Source organism: Etheostoma spectabile, chromosome 6 (genome assembly GCF_008692095.1).
Source record: "Etheostoma spectabile isolate EspeVRDwgs_2016 chromosome 6, UIUC_Espe_1.0, whole genome shotgun sequence".
NCBI classification, from domain to species: Eukaryota; Metazoa; Chordata; class Actinopteri; order Perciformes; family Percidae; genus Etheostoma; species Etheostoma spectabile.
The window spans coordinates 21,866,539-21,883,855 of NC_045738.1; the positions used below are offsets into that span (position 1 = coordinate 21,866,539).

At 38.8% G+C, this 17,317-nt stretch overlaps 2 protein-coding genes across 7 annotated transcripts in view; both read right to left on the bottom strand.

Moving 5' to 3' along the window:
• The window catches only part of vps13b (vacuolar protein sorting 13 homolog B), a 354,534-nt gene extending 350,485 nt beyond the window's left edge, over positions 1–4,049 (bottom strand). For all 4 annotated transcript variants that reach the window (XR_004332501.1, XR_004332502.1, XM_032519244.1 and 1 more), the window contains exons 1-3: positions 3,918–4,049; positions 2,631–2,789; positions 583–726 (exon numbers count right to left, since the gene is read on the bottom strand). Coding sequence is in view for 2 of the 4 variants with exons in the window: in XM_032519244.1 (XP_032375135.1) it covers positions 583–726; positions 2,631–2,777 (291 nt within the window). In the remaining 2 variants the exon portion in view is untranslated. The remainder of the gene's footprint in view (positions 1–582; positions 727–2,630; positions 2,790–3,917) is intronic.
• Positions 4,050–8,179: 4,130 nt separating this feature from the next.
• Positions 8,180–15,686, bottom strand: osr2 (odd-skipped related transciption factor 2). 3 transcript variants are annotated; one of them, XM_032519563.1, is made up of 4 exons: positions 15,663–15,686; positions 9,482–10,171; positions 9,019–9,118; positions 8,180–8,691 (listed from the first exon to the last, which is right to left on the bottom strand). In XM_032519563.1, exons 2-4 carry the CDS (start codon positions 10,132–10,134, stop codon positions 8,509–8,511), a joined length of 936 nt encoding a protein of 311 aa, XP_032375454.1. In that variant the 5' UTR covers positions 10,135–10,171; positions 15,663–15,686; the 3' UTR covers positions 8,180–8,508. The 3 variants fall into 3 exon arrangements, with proteins under 3 accessions (XP_032375454.1, XP_032375452.1, XP_032375455.1); XM_032519561.1 differs by lacking the exon at positions 15,663–15,686 and adding an exon at positions 12,147–12,437; XM_032519564.1 differs by lacking the exon at positions 15,663–15,686 and adding an exon at positions 12,147–12,430 and having other exon boundaries at positions 8,180–8,609.
• Positions 15,687–17,317: the final 1,631 nt, after the last annotated feature.

The window sequence follows — 17,317 nt, forward strand, 5'->3', positions numbered from 1 at the left end:
GCAGACAAAATATGTCATATTGGGTTAAGCACCACACCAACTTGAAATATGGGGTGGCACAAGCAGTGGGACATAAACTATAGTTGAATGAAAACAGCTAGAGTTAGAACATAGTAAAAATAATACTATTTTGTTCTTTTAATAAACAAGCTATGGTATTCAAACATGACAAATATCTATATTACTTGCAGGTAACTGATGTAAATAGAAGACCACATAACTGTATAAAAAACATTTAACACTTTAGGATTCAGCATAAACCAAAAATTAAATAGCAGGTTGTAGTTTCTCTTCATGTGATTTAACACCAAGTCAGGTTTATAGTGTGCCTTTGTCACAGCAACCCCCCACAGGGGAAAGCTTGCCTGGGTCAAAATGTTCAACATGTTAAAACTCCATTTGTTTATTTAATACAAATGCTATTATGAAACATCTTGGAAACAAAGAGAAATTCGAATGAGAAAGCTTTTCTTTAGCATGAGGAGGAATTTCACATTAATAACAAGAAGATCTGGCCAGCCCTGTTTTGGCCTTGTAATGGAATCGGGAAGAACATGTTTCTCATACAACTAAAGAACTAACCTGGGCTCCATCCCTGAGCTTGAGGATGCACTCCATGGTGTTGATGGTGATGACTACAGGCTCCGAGCCCAGCTTGGTCCAGGGTACGTGGATACGCAGCTCGTGGATATGACCACTCATGAATGTAAAGGGTAGCTTTAACTCCTATAAATATGCAAAGAAATAATGAAGATGAAAACAACAGATCGCTATGAAGCTATAGTTCTAGCTATATAGTATACAATATGCACTTTAGTATTACATCTACAATGCAGGCAACTTTGTAAGTGTGGTGATATGTTGCTGAGGCTTCAACATTTGGAACCTTCACCCATCCATTTTCACACCGCTCTTTGAAACTTATATTTGAAGACGAGAGGACAGTAAAAGGAAAAACCACTACAGATTCCATACTGGTCACACTTAACAAAATCAGTCAGATTTTCTCAGGCAGTCAAATCCCTATTCTGCATCTTGAACTACTCTGAGTGAGTCAGTCAGTGAGTCAGTGAGTCAGTCAGTCAGTCAGTCAGTCAGTCTGTCTATCTATCTATCTAAAAACAAGCCCCATGAAACCAGACTGCTTACACACAAGCTTTACATGCCTCCTCTATAAATTTAAGCCAAAAACCTAATGACCAAAGAGGGATTTATAAAGAAAAGCAGAACTAGATGTCTACTTAATAACCCCCACAATGTTTCACACAAAAAATACTCTTTACATTAAGATAATGATCTCTAATTGCACGTTTCAAAAGAGGTACTGTCCAAATGAAAGGTAATAAAAGAAAGGAAAAGGGAGGAGCAATGCCAAAGTACTGACATAGCATTACACATCAATGCCTAACACAATTGCCACTGGTTAATTGGCTTAAAGCTCCTTTCATTAAGAACTCTTGTATATAAAAAAAATAAATAAAAAATAAAAAAAGAGTATTCTTTTACTTTGTTGTGACAGATTGATCTAATTCAGGCATTACACATGAAAAAAGCACCCTGTGTCAAAATAACACTGCAGAGCAAAATATCTGAGTAAATCTATCAACTCATCCAAAATAACAAAATGACAGTAAAGATAGTTTTTATCACTATAAAATAGTATAGTACAGTCTTCTCTATCTGTGACATGATGATGAGATGTAGCTCTTTTCTTGTTCTTTTGTTTTGGATAAAGGTGTGCTGTATTATATTTGTCTATTTGTATTTTTCTTTTCTTTTTAACCACAAGAGGATGTTAGGGAGTGTTGGTTGAGGGTTGGGTTGGGAACTATTTTTGCTGTGTAACGTCTGTTAAATTCCAATAAAAAGAACTTAAAAAAAATATATACTGTTTGTGCCTGGCTGATAAGCATCGCTGCTTTCTACTGATGCTAGGCAAGGCAATAGACTGTGACTATATCACATTAATGGGGAAAATATGTTAGTGGGGCACATGCTAACCCTCCACACATTATTTCCTTTCCAAACATAACCTCTGACTTTTTTGTCAAGACTTTCTGATATGTTAGCATTGTCATGTTAGCATGCTTCTTCTGTTGAGACAAAAATTCTAAAAGTTGTCATTTTAAATTGCTTAAAGATCCAATCCATTAAGAGGTTAACTGTACGTATCTTGCATGTACCTGGATGACCAATGTTTTTGAACAAAAGCAATAGGTAAAAGTGCAATAACCTACAAAGAGAAAACAATGAGCAAACAACTTAAATCCTTTGCAGTAAAAAATAAGTGAAATGTAAAAAATTGGATTTTTAATAATATATGCAAGAACGAGACATTGGGTATTAGAAAAACTGATATGACTTAATTAAACGAATTACTGCATAGAGCCACCTATGGCAATCTAAGAACCTAATTGACATTAATTGTGTATGGATACAAAAACACCATAGTTCTCCCACTGGCAGCACTGAGCACTAACACATGACTATCATTCATCAGAACTGCACACAAAATAACCACATTGCCTATTTATGTGCCATTAAATGAAAAAATACAATGTCTGTCATCCCAATAGGTCTTGTCTTGGTCTTGTGGAAAAGTTAAAGAAAGCAGAGGACGTTCACCATACCTGTTCAAGCACATCCAGTTTCAGGTCCAACTTGCTGAGCACTACATCTCCTCCCCAGAGAGACAGCTGGAGGTCAGACGGCTTCAGATTCTTAATATACTTGTTCACATAGCTCATCAGGAGCGGTGTGACATAGGACTCCAACATCTTGTCGCTGTCCTGCAAATGCATCAAACATTGAACAAAACAGTGTTATGTCATTCAACGCTATGTTTATTTGGACTTTACAGTATTTATGCATTCAACTTATTTTGCCAATTTATCCCAATATCATATTTTTTTAAACACCACTGCTTCTAAAGCATGCACCAGAGAATATATATTTTTCACACACACACACACACACACACCACACACACACACACACACTATATATATATTATTTTTTTTATATTAGTACTGTACTTGTTGAGTCACTGGCAAGTCTTATTGGGAAACTTAAAATGCCACAATTAATTATATAAAGTAAGAAGGCCTATTATTATTAATATTATTATTCTCTCCAGGTTCAAGACAAACATAAACTGGGCTTATTATAGGTTATAGCTCCTAAATTTTGGAACACACTTCCATTGGACTAAAGCTCTGTGGTCACCTGTAAAAAAAGGATTTAGCATTTCTTCATGTCCTCTATGTTGCTCTGCCTTTCATTTGCTCGTTTGTCTTTGTGACGACTGTTCTAGAAGGTGCTGTACAAAAACGTATGCTACTTACTTACTTACTTACTATACCACGCAAGGTCATACATTTTACCGGTATGTGCATTTTAAAACTAGCCAAAGTTGTATCTAGGTTAGCTGAAGGTGTAACTACAGTTGGTCATGTAACGTTAGACCTGGTATGCACACTCACCAGAGACAGAATGAAAATGCTGCTCTTATGGGTTGCACGTCAATGTCGTAACGTTACTAACTGTTTTAAATACATATCAGTGTTTCTGCTTTGAAGTAGCTACATTTTAATTCACCTGAATTAGCCTGCTTGCTAATGTGTTTTAAGCATGCGACTTAAAGAGAAACGCCAGCAGTGGTTAGAGACTTAATTTCCAAATACATAATGTTGTTTTAAATGAAGCAGCGTCGTGCTGCGTAGAAAGAAATAACTTAATGCGGAGTAGTTAGCCAGAGAGGCTATTTATGCTTTCCTGTCACTAGCTATAACGTTATAAGTTACACCACAGCAGCAGAGATAAGAAGCTAAGCTAACTGCTAGAAAGAAGTCAGCCTAACTTCGTTTGGCTGAAAAAAACATGTAGCCACAGGTAAATATAGAACCCCCACTGCTTACTTGACTCCCGCTTGTATCCTGCAGCTATTTCTTCAATTCGACGTTTAATATAACACATTCATCCTTTTAACTAACGTTAGCCTCATCGCTCCACGGCTTTAGCCCAAACGTCATCAGTAAACATCAACTCGGCTTCCGTATGGCTGGTGTTGCATTTATGTCTTTTGGAAATTTGCGTTTCACAGTTAACGGCACAACACATGTGCAAAACAGTGGCAAACGGGACACTAGAAATGTCCTGCAATGTGTGAAATGGCTGAATTTTATATTCAGAGGATCTGACTTCGGAGCTAAAAAGAAATCTATAAGAACATCAAGTGACTTGCCTGATGCACATTGTCTCTTGGTCATGTGTGTATATATAGGCGATCTGTGGTCCTAAATCGGTTACTGCAGCACCTGGTACCGTAATGCCAGTTGCTTTAAAAACAGAAAGCAGCACGTAGCTGGTATTTCAAAGTTACATTTATCAATATTTCCAATCACCGTGTGCTTGTAGTAACACTGACCAAGCTCTTGGTAGTGGGATTTACGAGCAGAACAAAAATGCATCACTACGCGTAATAATCGTCATTTCTTTCGCACGCCTTTAGCATTTAAATTAAGATTACAAGGCAGAGGAATCTCACCTGTGCTGAGAGAGTAGCTAGACAACACACTTCTCAATGGGCAGCCCGTGAAAAGTGTCAACATGTCGGCAACTTTTTTCTTGAAATTATTATTATTGAATTACTTCATTTTTTAAAGTCCTACTTTTAGGCTACATGGGTTTCATTTCAAGAACAGAGATCATCTTCAGAGAGAGAGACCAAGACCTATGGAAACGTCAATGGAAATAAAGAAACCTATAAAAGGATGTCTGGTTTTTACACTGTTTATTGTGGGGCTGATCTAATCCAAAATATGACATGCATTGTCATGATGTTAACATATGCAACTGGAGGCGCACTGAAATTTACAGATGCGTTATTGGAATAATAGGCACATACGTACAGCCTAATTTAAATACAGTAGCACATTCTATGACAATGAATTCCAAAGTTAACAAAACAATCAAAACTAAAGTTGCCTATATTTGCCATTTGTGGTGTTGGTATTGGAGTCAAAACCTGGCTTGGATAAATATACGCCTAATATGGGAGTGAAAGACAAAGTTAGACTCCATCTTTACTTTAAACTTGTACACGCCTGTAATTTCTGTGTGCCAATGTCAAATCTCTAACCATTTTTGTACCTGCAGTTTGTGAGTTGCTGCCAAATGCACCTGCTAGTTGATGTTTTGAATAGCCAGACCACATTGAAATGACTAATTAGAGCTCACAAATAAGTCTCAATCTGCTGAAACAAATACACCTAAAAGATTAGAGTTATAAGTCCCAGAATGGTTGATGTCAGTAGTGATTCAAGGCGAGTTTTGGGGCATTTTATGGACATTTTAGGGGCATTGTGGCTGAAATAAAAAAAAAGTGGACGTCTGTCAAAGGCCGCAGAGGGTCATACGAACATCATATGAAGTCAGAGCAGCCTCTCCCTGTCAGTTAGATAAAACTTCCTGAGTACACAGTCCACATGGCCCGGTCACCGGTGAAGCTCACCATGTGTCTGTCCACTCTTTGCCAACCGTGTGCGTGCAAGACAATGTGTGCGTGTAGTGCGCACTCACCATTTCTGTCATTTTTCTACTGTCTATTCAGGCCCGTGTGCCTTTAAGTGACGAAGAAAGCAGGCCTACATGATTTCATGTTATCTATGGGCTACACCTATAGCAGGCACAATATAGTCAGGTCATTGACCCAGTGTGGCATTCTTTGGTGTAGCCAGTAGGCTAATAAATAAAATAACGACGTAAACTTTGTTCTGTTGTTAGATAACAGCCCCAACCATTTCAAGGACAGTAGCCTTTTTCCATTAACGCAATACATTTGAGCTAAAACAAAATCTTGGTAATCAATTGCCGTCCATGTCTTAAACCAGGAAATAAAAACTTTATTCAAAGAGGTCAAAAATAAATCACGTGTAAAATGTAGACCAACAAAGTTTAGTCCACTTGTGAGAAGACTCATTAAAAAGTACTTGTTTTTGATTATGTGTCATGTGGCCAGGTTGGTCCAGTGGTGAAGCGGGCGCACACGTGCTGAGAGGTGACCGCGTCGACACGGGGGTCAAGGGTTCGAATCCCACTTGCACGTGTCTTTTTCAACTTACTGTCCTTTCAAAAATTAAAGGCAGTAAATCCCTAAAATTAATCTTTAAAATAAATGTCTTTCTCATAAACATTCATGTTGACCACATCAGTTATTAACTTGTCACAATTAGCTTTTTAAGATGAAGACATATTTCGCAATTAGTTTCGTTTCTTTAAGTTGATTATAATAACTACAATTACATGATTTAACCACAAGACACTATAAATTTCAAACTAGTGTTTAGAAGTCATTTTTAACTCATGTGTAAATACAACAATAAATCCCCAGGTTATTATATCACCGTCATCATCACCATCACCATCATCATCATTATTATTATAATTATTATTATTATTATTATTATAATTGCGTGTACTTCATCCATTTTTTTACATTTGTATTGTTTAGGTTTTTCTTTTTAGGGATGAGCATGCTTTTCCCCCCAGGATGATTATTAAGAAGCTCAATTTTAGTTTTATGAATATTAGCTTGCTGGAGACGTTGCATTGCCCTTCCATTCAGAAACTATCATAGGAAAAGCCTGCAGTGCGTAATAATGGGCCTTGGTTAATGGCCTTCCAGCAGCACCGGGCGCTGTTTTAAATCGCCTGTTGTTACTGTAACCACTAATTCCAGACCCTTTAGAGCCCATTAAATATAAATGCTTTTTTTTTTTAGCAATTAATTGCACTGTCGGGTGAAAATTAGGTCTTTAAACGAGTCTTCAGTGGTGAAATCCTGAAACAACAGGCCTGAAGGCCAAGTAACACAGAGAGGCAGAAGGCTGTACAGGAGTCAGAGGGAGAGAATCTTACTTTGTCTTCACTGAATTATAAAAAACATTATATTATGGATCACCTTATTCTGCACAGGGCATAGCTCTGATGGTTAATATTCAAGCGCATTTTGATCCGACTGTGGCCGAACGAAGGTTAGTTGGATAAAATCCAAATCTTGGATTTTTTTTTTTTTTTTTTTTTTAATCAAAAAACTGTTAACCCTCGTGTTGTCCTCGGGTCCAATATGACCCATTTTCATTTTTATCATCAGAAAAAATGGCCCTTCGAAATAATCAACATTAGAAATATCAAATAACATTGGAAAAAACATTTTGAAAAATCCCCCACAACATTGAAAAAGTGACAAAAATGTCAGAAAAAGCGATAACTTTTTTTTAATGGTTGACGGGAAGACAACACCAGGGTTAAACCGGGGTGTTCAGGCAGAATAACAAGCGCCCACTATTTCTTTTTAAATCGGTACAGTGAGTATACTGTGTGTAATCAACGGAACAATAAATAGGCTCAGCTTTGATTTGCAGAATCAAATCATAGGCTGCTACGTCTCCTCGTAATAGCATGGTGTTATTATAAATTATGAATATGCTCAATAAATAAACTGTATGCTGATGTGGGGTCTAAGACAGGGCCAAAAACAGGAACAAATCAGATATATTTGTGTTTGTAGTGTAAAAGAGATGACTGAATTCACCTTCATAAATTCCCCAAAAACATAATCTGTTGACAGTATTTATTAAATTGCTTCCCTTGCTCTGGTGAGCCCTTCTGTCGCTTTGTAAGTCGATTATGATATCAGAGGGGATGATAAAGACGTGATATGGCTGCTGCTAATGCGGCTAATAGAATATTAATAACATGGAAGATAATAGGGAATAACGGAGCTCAATCCTTCTGTTTCTCACAACAACAAAATCTGTGTGATAGGCTAATCATGTATGATTGTCATTTTATTTAAAAAAAAAACAAAACATTTCAATTGTTTGACTAGGCTACATAATCAATTATCACTCAAAAAGACAAAGAGGATTCTGCATTTTAAGACATTCCTGTCTGTCCTGGAAGACTTTTTTCATGCTCCTTATAGCTGCAAACTCACATCTGCTGGTCTGCTATAAAAAGCCACACTAAGCTCTCCCTGCCTGCTGGCTATAAACATATAGACTATTAATATGATGGCCACTATAAACGGTTTCATCTCTATTTTGCTTATGGGCTTTAACAACATGTCTCGGATCAGCATGGGGAACTTGGAATAAAAACAGAGCGAATGCAAATGTATCATGAAAGTATTTATTTCTAAAATACAATTTAACATACTTTAAAACTTATGACTGCTTGTTGACAACTTTATCATTTCGAGATCAGAAAAAATAAAATAAAAAAAAGCAACATTATGTACATGGTCTTGATATTTACAAGGTGGTGTGAAAGCCGGACCTGGCCACGGCTCCGCTGCTGTCCCACTTGAGATGCAACCAAATCCCACTCTAAACTGTGCGCCAGTAAACGTGTCCTGATTTGGAGATTGTCTTTGAACAAAAAAACAGTCGGTGGCTTGTCTTCCTGCGTTTTTTTGTCCATTGTTATTTTGTTAGTCTGTCCAGGCTAGTAGTCCTGATGCGGGCTGTGCGTCAAACTGTGCCGTCGCAAGTCACAGTTGCGCCGAAACACCTTTCCGCAGCGGCCACAGCTGTAGGGCTTGATGTCTGTATGGGTGAGAAGGTGAGTTTTCAGGTTACTTCTTTGATTAAAGGTTCTTCCGCATGTGGGGCATTTGTGGGGAGATTCCTGTTTAGATTTAAAGCAAGCAAAGGATTATTCCCTTTAATTGTATAGAACGTCTATAGAAATTATCATTCATCTACATAAATCCACTATTGTCTCAGTTAAAACTATATAATGGATTTGCACACATCTTCACATAAAGTTTATGTGTGTCTCTTACTCACATTTTTGTTTTAATATAGTAACTGGCCAATTATTTTTGTGAGACTGTGAGCCCCATGCATGCAGTGGACACATTATTGCATTGCATTATAGGTGAATTATGATCATGACGTGTCACATAGTTTAGTGAGGATAAAAGCACGGTGTCTGTTAATATTTCCAGCTTACCTGCATGTGTAAGGTTTTATGGACGGCTAGAGTTCGAGACTGACAGAATCCCTTCCCACATTCTTGACATTTGAACGGTTTTTCCTTGGAGTGGATGTATCTGTAAAACAGAAATAACACTTAATCAAATGTCTGCTCATGCATGGAATCGCTTGTAGCTGTTATAAACCCCAGAGTCACAGGGCGAACAATCTCTACTGTGCAACTTAAGAGCGTCCAACTTAATGCGTTAAAGTGCTTTAGCGCCCTCATGGAGAAAACTCTGGGTACAGCCCGTATGCAAAATTAAGGATTTATATTTTTAATTGCAAGCCCTGAAGATGTTGTTTGGTTAAATACACATATTTGTGATTTAAATCACGTGCAAAATCTGGAATATTGCAGGGAATTTATGCCTCCTCCTAACCCTAAGGGTAATTAGCAAAGTATCTGCTAAGAATAAAAATAAAAAACAAAGTCTTACCTGTGGTCTCTGAGATGGTCTTGCCTTCTAAATGCCTTGTGGCAAATATCACAGGTATAGGGCCGTTCATCCGTGTGGGTCCTCTCGTGGATGAGGAGGTTGTATGACTTGGTGAAATGCCTGCCGCAGAACTTGCAAATAAATTCCTTTTTAGTCTTGGATGGGAGCCTGCCCCGGGTGGGCTTTCTGTCCGGGGATAGCTTGCTCAGCTCGGAGATGGTTCCCCCTAGTCCCGACGCCAACTTCGCCAGATCCGCAGCTTTCGGCGGGTCCTCCTGAGTGGCAGCGAGGGCCAGGTTGGCGAAGTCAAACCTCGGCCTGTCCTTGTGCAGCGAGGGGATGCCGTGCGCAACAGCGGCTTGTTTTGGATGGAAGAGCTGCGCTGCGGTTGTGAAGGGTAACCCTGGGAAGGGAATCCTGGGGTCCATGAGACCCTGGGCGGCTGCCATCTCTGTGATCGTCGACCTCAGTCCTTGGATGTGCGGGTAACCAAGAGTCCAGTGGTTCATGTGCATGGTTTGCACGGCGCTGAGGCCGTACAGTCCCTGCAGCTGGTCCGCAGGGAAAGTGTTGACGGCCTGCAGGAAGGAGTAGTTTGTGAGCTGGAGGGCCGGGTGCAGGGGGATCGGAGCGTGCAGGGCTTTGCTCCCCATCTCGGCTCAGACCACTGCAGAAGACACGGTGATACACCTAAGGGGACGAATACAAAACCATGAGTCTTATGCGTAAATGTTGCAATACAGTCTCTGGTAAAAAAAAAAAAAGACAGGCAAATTGTGACTTTCACTTAGTGATCATGTTACAGCAGAAAAACACCTGTTTACTATAGACTACTATTTTACTTTAAATACACTAAGATACATATTATTTATTCTAACATAATAATATTTATTTCATTAAAAGGGGATTATACTCCTTTAATCAAGTGTGTTCGGATTAGCGCGCAATTGAATGACTCTAATAATAATAATGATAATAATAATAATTTGCACAAAGTGATGGACTGATGAGCTGATTGGGTAAATACATTGAGATTCTTGTTAAGATGTAGCAGTATTTTCCTCTACTGATAATGACAAATAAAACACTGTTTGTCACGAGCAAAACCCCAGAGAGAATATTAACACGGATTTACGCATCAGTTTGTCTTTTAAAAATGCGCTTCAAAGTAATTTTATGTAACAAATCAGTCATCGAAACTGTAATTCAATTAAGTGGGTGTGAAAGAGTCATATGGCATCGATTGCCAGGGTAAATCACACATCCAGATCACTCTGAATGAAGCACTAAATCTCACACGAGGTAATTAGCGAAGACACATTGTTGTTTTTGACAGTTGTAGCTGGTGTTTCACAATGGAAAACAAGTGCTCTGCATGTAGTTGTTGAAGTTGAAGTTTAACATTTTGCAAGCAGGGATCAAATATGTGCATGAGTCAGAGCAAAACACACAAATGCTGGATATTATTACCCACAAGACTTTAATCTCTACTGAAAAGGCATGTGCTTTTTATTTTCATGTTTGCGGATAGATCATTTCATAGTTCCAATATTTAGCTTTTATGTCTATTTTTGTTTAAGACTGCACGCTTTTTGAAAAAGGGCAAGAGAACACAGCAAATAACCTCTGGGCATTTTAACCCACTTTTCTTCCAAACTGTGTTGGAGTTAAATAAAGCAGGAGCCATAGCTCCAGAATGTAGGACAGATGAGGTGACTGCGAGAAATTTTTCGAAGGCCTTGTTCCATGTTTGTGGGGATGACAAGTTCTGTTTCCCACATAGAAAAGAAAACCGTGGAAGTTCAAGACTCCGGATGGTGAAAGCGGGACTGGCAGCGCGCCAGCGGGGTGCGACGGCGAGCTGACCTTCACATTTGGTCGAGAATTAAAACGGAAGAAAAGCAAAACCCTCCGTGTTTTGCGTTTGGATAATACGCTTAGCTGTTTTTGACCGGTCAGACCAAATTGTATTTTAATATAAATATGTCACAATATCACAGTATCAAACCTGCACATTCTGGAGATTAAGGCGTTATTCACACTTGCAGAGGGACAGAAGTCGTGCATGGTAGCCGGAGGGCTCGTTTGTTACATTTCTTTCACAGATCTTCAAATTCTTTCGACTTTGCTTTCCCTTTCACAGGCTGGATAGGGTTAAAATTGAAGTTTGCACAGGTGCAACATAAGTCCCCACGCAGGCACTTGTTCTCTCCTCACATGTACAACTTTGTTCAACCTGTTCTTCTCTCAATAACCCTTGGACTTCATTTACACTTTGACAGCAGCCCAGGCTCTTGTCAGTGTCTTTTTTTGGCAGAGGGTTATGAACATTATTAAGTCTTCAAAGACGCGACTGCTTGTTTCAGGCATTGGTATCCAGCCCACACTGTGGACAGGGACCAGTGAAGTCAAAACGTGGGTGAACTATGACCTCTCAAGGTGGTGATCACCACCAAGCAATAATCACGTCTAAAAAACATTTGATCTAGCTTCCTTTTCATGAAAAGTTGCCCCTTTTTTAACAGTTTGATCTCGTTGGTTTACAGCTCAAACAGTAAAGTAAAACTATTTCCTTTAAATAAAAATATTCTGACAAGTGAGTTGAATGATGTTGGGTTCCCTTCCTGCAGAAGACTGACATATACCCTGCCAAACAGAATCTTACCCCAATAAATAGCTGCCAAAGGTCCTGCGTTATGTCAGTAATCCACAGTAACTATGGAGGCGACGAGCTCCAATAAAGCGCCGCTAAAAGTTTTCCAAGTTCCAAGTCCATGAAACTTTCATGTAGCCATGCAGTCAGCTGGGAAGTCTCGGACCTTTGCAGAGATCTGACAAGTTGTGAAAAGTTGTGGAAAGAGGCGAAGAAGTTTGGAAGAGAGACAGCAAGCAGCGTGGGAGTCCCGTCCGGAGCTGGGGCTGGAAGTGTGCGTAACGTGCACCGGTCCTTCACTTTTCAGGGCTCCGGGGCTCTGGAGCGCTCAGCCCGCCCTCCGACACGCCTCCACCCCCCTCCTCTATCATTAACTCCAATGTTCCTCCTCTGTTTATTTGTGTTTGGATAGCAACTAGGGCTCCAGACCATAGTAGAGAAGCGTGTTCAGCTCAACCTGCCTCCTCTGACACCTCTCATACACCCTATAGCCAAGGCTGATTCCGTCTTTTGGAGACGTGATTGGAAGCGCAGGAGGAAACGCTGCTCGCTTGCTTTTGGATACTTGAGCCTGCTTACAAGATTTTCTTTTTTTAAAACCATATGCTCCATTTGCGAAAATGAAGGGCACATGCATGAGCCACCACAATAAATGGTTTTTATTTGTTTGTGGTAAGATTAAAAACTTTCTGAGGTTTGTAACAAACAAACAAAACCAAAAAAAATGTAAAACGCCACTTTGACAAGGATTTCTTTCAGGTACTGTTTGATATTTCTCATGAAATTGTGTTAAACACTTAAATAAAATGGACTTATTACATCGTCATGAAAACGTCACACACGTATTATTTACCACTAATCCATTAGGTTCTCCAAAAATTGAATATACTTCTTATTATATTTCATAAATTGTGTGCAATAAAAAAGTCTGTCATGTGTTGAAGAACTATAGCCTATGTCTTGATATCAGCTTTAATCAGGAAAACTCTTTTTTTTTTGCTCAAAACCTCAGTGTGATTCTTTCACACACGTTGTCCAATCATTTTTTTTTATTTTTATGGAATTTATTGAAAGTGAGTAGACTGCTCTTAAATTGGATTGCGGGTTGTTTTTCTGACCACAGATTTAGAAGCAAAGTAATAAAGACTTTTGACAGCCAGAATCAAACGTTGAAGTTGCGCCTTTTTGTGCAACACCCGCAAAGTAGCGGCTTTACGCACACGCGCAGGCTCAACTGCAACAGGTTGTTGTTAAACGAAGAGGCTTTATTTAAAAAAGTTTTCATAAAAACGCCACAGAAAAAAGTTAATTGACTATTAATTAATTACTTAACAAAAAAAAGGCCTACATGAGAGGTATACATGTATTTTTTTTTTTATCAAGGATGAAAAATCCTGCTGGTATTTCTTTCAGTGAAACGTCAAAATGCAGACTTATGATCTTGTGTTAAATTATTAAATCTTTTAACTTCTTTATGATCTTATCATTTTACTATGCATGGCAAAAAAATGAAAGAAGGGGAACTACGTTTTGTACTGCTTATGAACACATCTTCATGTTGTCATGCTGAGTGCAGCAGGCTGGTCGGCTGTGCGGTGCAGGGCTGGTCTGCAGCGCCGCCTATCGGCACTCCAACGCAACGACACGCTGTCTGCGGCTCTGACAGAGCACTGTGTTGGAGCGTCTTCATATTTTCATACATGAAAATACAAAAAAAAAAAAAAGCCTGCGTCACGCGTTAAAATAACGCATTTTTAGGATAAGACTTCTTAATTGGGCCTTGACGTTTAAATCGATTTCACCACTGAACCGGTTCATTGGAGCTTCTGACCTATTCATGCAAGTCTTTAAGTTAATAATTAAAACGAGGGCCGGGCAGATCTCTGTTCATTATGTGAGAGATAACAACAAAAGACATTTAGTAGATCCAAGAGCTCATGTAACCTAATTTTCGTTTTCTTAGAGCTGCAGAACATTTTCTGCACCCAACGTTGCTTGTGGTTTTTTAGTTCGGTTTCATATCACCCATGGCTCCATCTTCACTGTCAAAACACTGAGCATTGCGGACAGATTAGAAGCACATAACCCCCCGCCACATTTTTACATTACAGACGGTGACATTTTCAAAACATATCCTTTTCTCAGAAATGTATAACAATGAAAATTAGGTTTATTTTTGGTCCCTGGAAAAGGCCGTTGAAATAACCATGTGTTTTTTAAATAACTCTTGGGCTGGTCCATAATGCAAACACCAATAATGTAATGTAATTTTTTTTACTTGTAATCTATACAATCGGATTTCCTTTAAATCTGAAAAAATAGAGGTAAAATATTTTTTTTTGTGAGGAAAATTCAGAGTTCCTATGAGATATTATTATTAAGCTATTAAAGCCTCTATGTGCAACTTCCACGATAAAATAAGAAGTTCTTATATAGTATAATTATGTGACCTAGAGCCATATTGCTGTGGTACTCCAGATGCATTTGACTTAAAAAAAATATTTTACTTCATGGTATTTCTGCATTTTATAGTGTTATTATGACCACTCTATTACATTACTGTTCCCACAGACAACACTGGTAATGGTGCTGGGTGGTGAGTGTGTGTCTTTTTGTGCTTATGTCGGCTATAATATCACAGTTAAATACTTAAACATATGACTCAGATAGTCCATAATAAGTTTATGGCCACCTTGAAAACACTGTGGAATTTTATCTTGTTCCTGCGTTTTGTATGTGGTCTTTATATACAGTTTTGTATTTTATGGTCACACCAGTCTGTGCTATGGGATTACTGTATTCTTTATAGTTGGGCTAATGTCAGAGGCGGTGAGTTAGTGCCTTGCCCTTTGGCCCTGCCCTGAGTCCCCTGCAGCCGCCATCATTCTCTATGATAATCTGACTCCCACAGAGTATCAGTGTTGCAGCTCGGTGCAGCTGCCAAGCCTGTAATGGCCGACACTCCTCTCCCAATAACACTGAGTGACAGAACAGAAGACCAGCACAGATTACTAATAAACCACTACAGAGCTCTCATGGATTTGCACAAAAAGATTTAATACATAACTTCACTTGTCAAAGCATGAATGTATTCAAAAAAATGTCCTGTTAAAGGTTTTGATACATAGGCCTATAGGCCTTTAAATAAATGTATAATATCACAAAATGCCCTAGTCTGGTTTTAAAAAAGATATATCTTTTTAGGTGTCAGTCTCATTCAAGCTTTTTCTTAACTATTATTGTAACATAACATTTCCCTCACAATATTGATTCATAGTGTTATTTTTCTCAGGGTCAGAAATCAAGTTTAACTAAAGGGATCATTTAAATCAATAAACCTACAGATTCAGTTGGAACCTGTCTAATTCTCTTTTTAAAGTTCTATCAATTTCAGTGTCCCAGCACCTAAGATCTCAATATGCCCATTCTGATTTTGTTATACAATATTCATCTCCTTACATTTAATTTGTTTTTCTATCTTCTAGTTTATCCTGCGTATGATGTAGCCTTGCTTCCAAATGTGCTTACCTCTGTTATACTCACATGCAGGCTGGTTTTTTGACTGAAGACGTGGAGCTGGGTGAGTGTTTGTCTCTGTCTGTGTTACTGCGTCTCTGTTGACAGACAGGATGTCAGGTCCATAGTGTAAGAACAGGGGGAGGTAAACCTGTCACTCTTACCTGCTGTGGTTTCAAAGCCCCCACATCCCCACCTACAGTCTCACTCATCCTGTCCCAGCAGCAGCTCTCAGGATGGGTGTTTACACTCAAAGACCCTCATAGTCACATTTTCCTCCACATCACACTCTTTACCTGAAATTGTGCACTGCTAGAGAAATGGGTTTTCAATTGGTGGAGTCTTTTTTTTAATTTAAAATGAATGTATTTCTGTGTTTTTCAGACGTAAAAGACAAAATAAGAAAATGGGAAATATCTCGGTTGGACATATTATAACGTATCTGCTATTATAAAAACCCTCTAAGGCTGCTGTTTGTTTTTGTTATTAGGTAAAGTTGTATTTTTTTTTTGGCTTTTGGTTTATTAGCTATACTGTGGTGGCTGCCATCCTTTGTATCACTCAACCTTCTGCAAGTTTTGACATGTTCATATCAAACAGCTTTTAAGTTTTTTTTTATGCCATCTAGGAGTTTTTAAATTAATAAAGTTAGGTGGACTTATCACAAGGTGCCTTCCCTCTGTGTTTGTGCTGATTTTGGGCTCAGAAAGCAATTGAAATCCACTCAATCTAATATAGTATAGCATAATATTTTATAGACAGAATATACAATTACCAGTTTTCAAAATTTCAAGTTTTGAATTTGGATATATCTGCAAACTACTGTTGGCAACATGATGCACTGCTTTTTGTCTGAATCTGACAAAGAAATATCGAGAATTAAAAGACACATAGCGATCATGTGAAAATGAAAGCAGTGACACATATCCGCACATCCATTTAATTCATAAATTGTCTCAAACTGCTTTGAGGAAACACAATGACGATGAAATTCTGCAGAAACTCACTTTCCTGGACAGTGCACTAAGTCCTGTAATTCAGCTCTGAGAGCCACATGCTTTTTGCTTTATTGTACAAGATTGCCCCCTATTGGTTCACCCTCAAATTACCAGTCAGCATTTCATGTTGTACCATCATACAGCACACTATCATTCAGTGACAACAAGCGCATTATAGTCAGTTTTAGAACTAGAATTAATGTTCACTCTGGGACATTAAACACACTTTATGAAGACGGCACCTTCCATGAAAACAGTGCAGTTCAACTTCTGAGCTCTAACAAATGAGACACATTTGTTATGTTCTCTTCTGTGCATCTTTTCTGGAAATGCATACTGTTTGACATTGCATACACAAGGAGGAAAAACTAGAAATAGACTCATCAAGTGGGAGCAGGAACCGGGGACTGGCAGTGTGTCGGGTACATACATTTCATTCCTCTGGTCTCCTACATAATCTCTTCTCCATCTGCTGTCCATTGCCACTCTCTTCACTGGTCTCCTGCCATCTGTTTAACAGCGTTCGGCACCTTTGCGTGACCAAATGCCTTTGCTCCCTGCAACGTCATCCCCTTTGCCAGAAAGGCATAGAGAAGAAAACCACCATGATACCGTGCTCCTTCAACCAATAAAACCCACCAGTTAATGCTGCTCAAGCCCAGCACCAAA

What these genes read in the sequence shown, in the direction of transcription:
- osr2 (XM_032519563.1), bottom strand. Translation starts at nt 10,134, where the DNA reads ATGGGGAGCAAAGCCCTGCACGCTCCGATCCCCCTGCACCCGGCCCTC. An exon ending in GACCATCTCAGAGACCACAG is followed by an intron (nt 9,119 to 9,481) that starts GTAAGACTTTGT and finishes TCTGTTTTACAG; the next exon opens with ATACATCCACTCCAAGGAAA. An exon ending in ATAAAACCTTACACATGCAG is followed by an intron (nt 8,692 to 9,018) that starts GTAAGCTGGAAA and finishes AAATCTAAACAG; the next exon opens with GAATCTCCCCACAAATGCCC.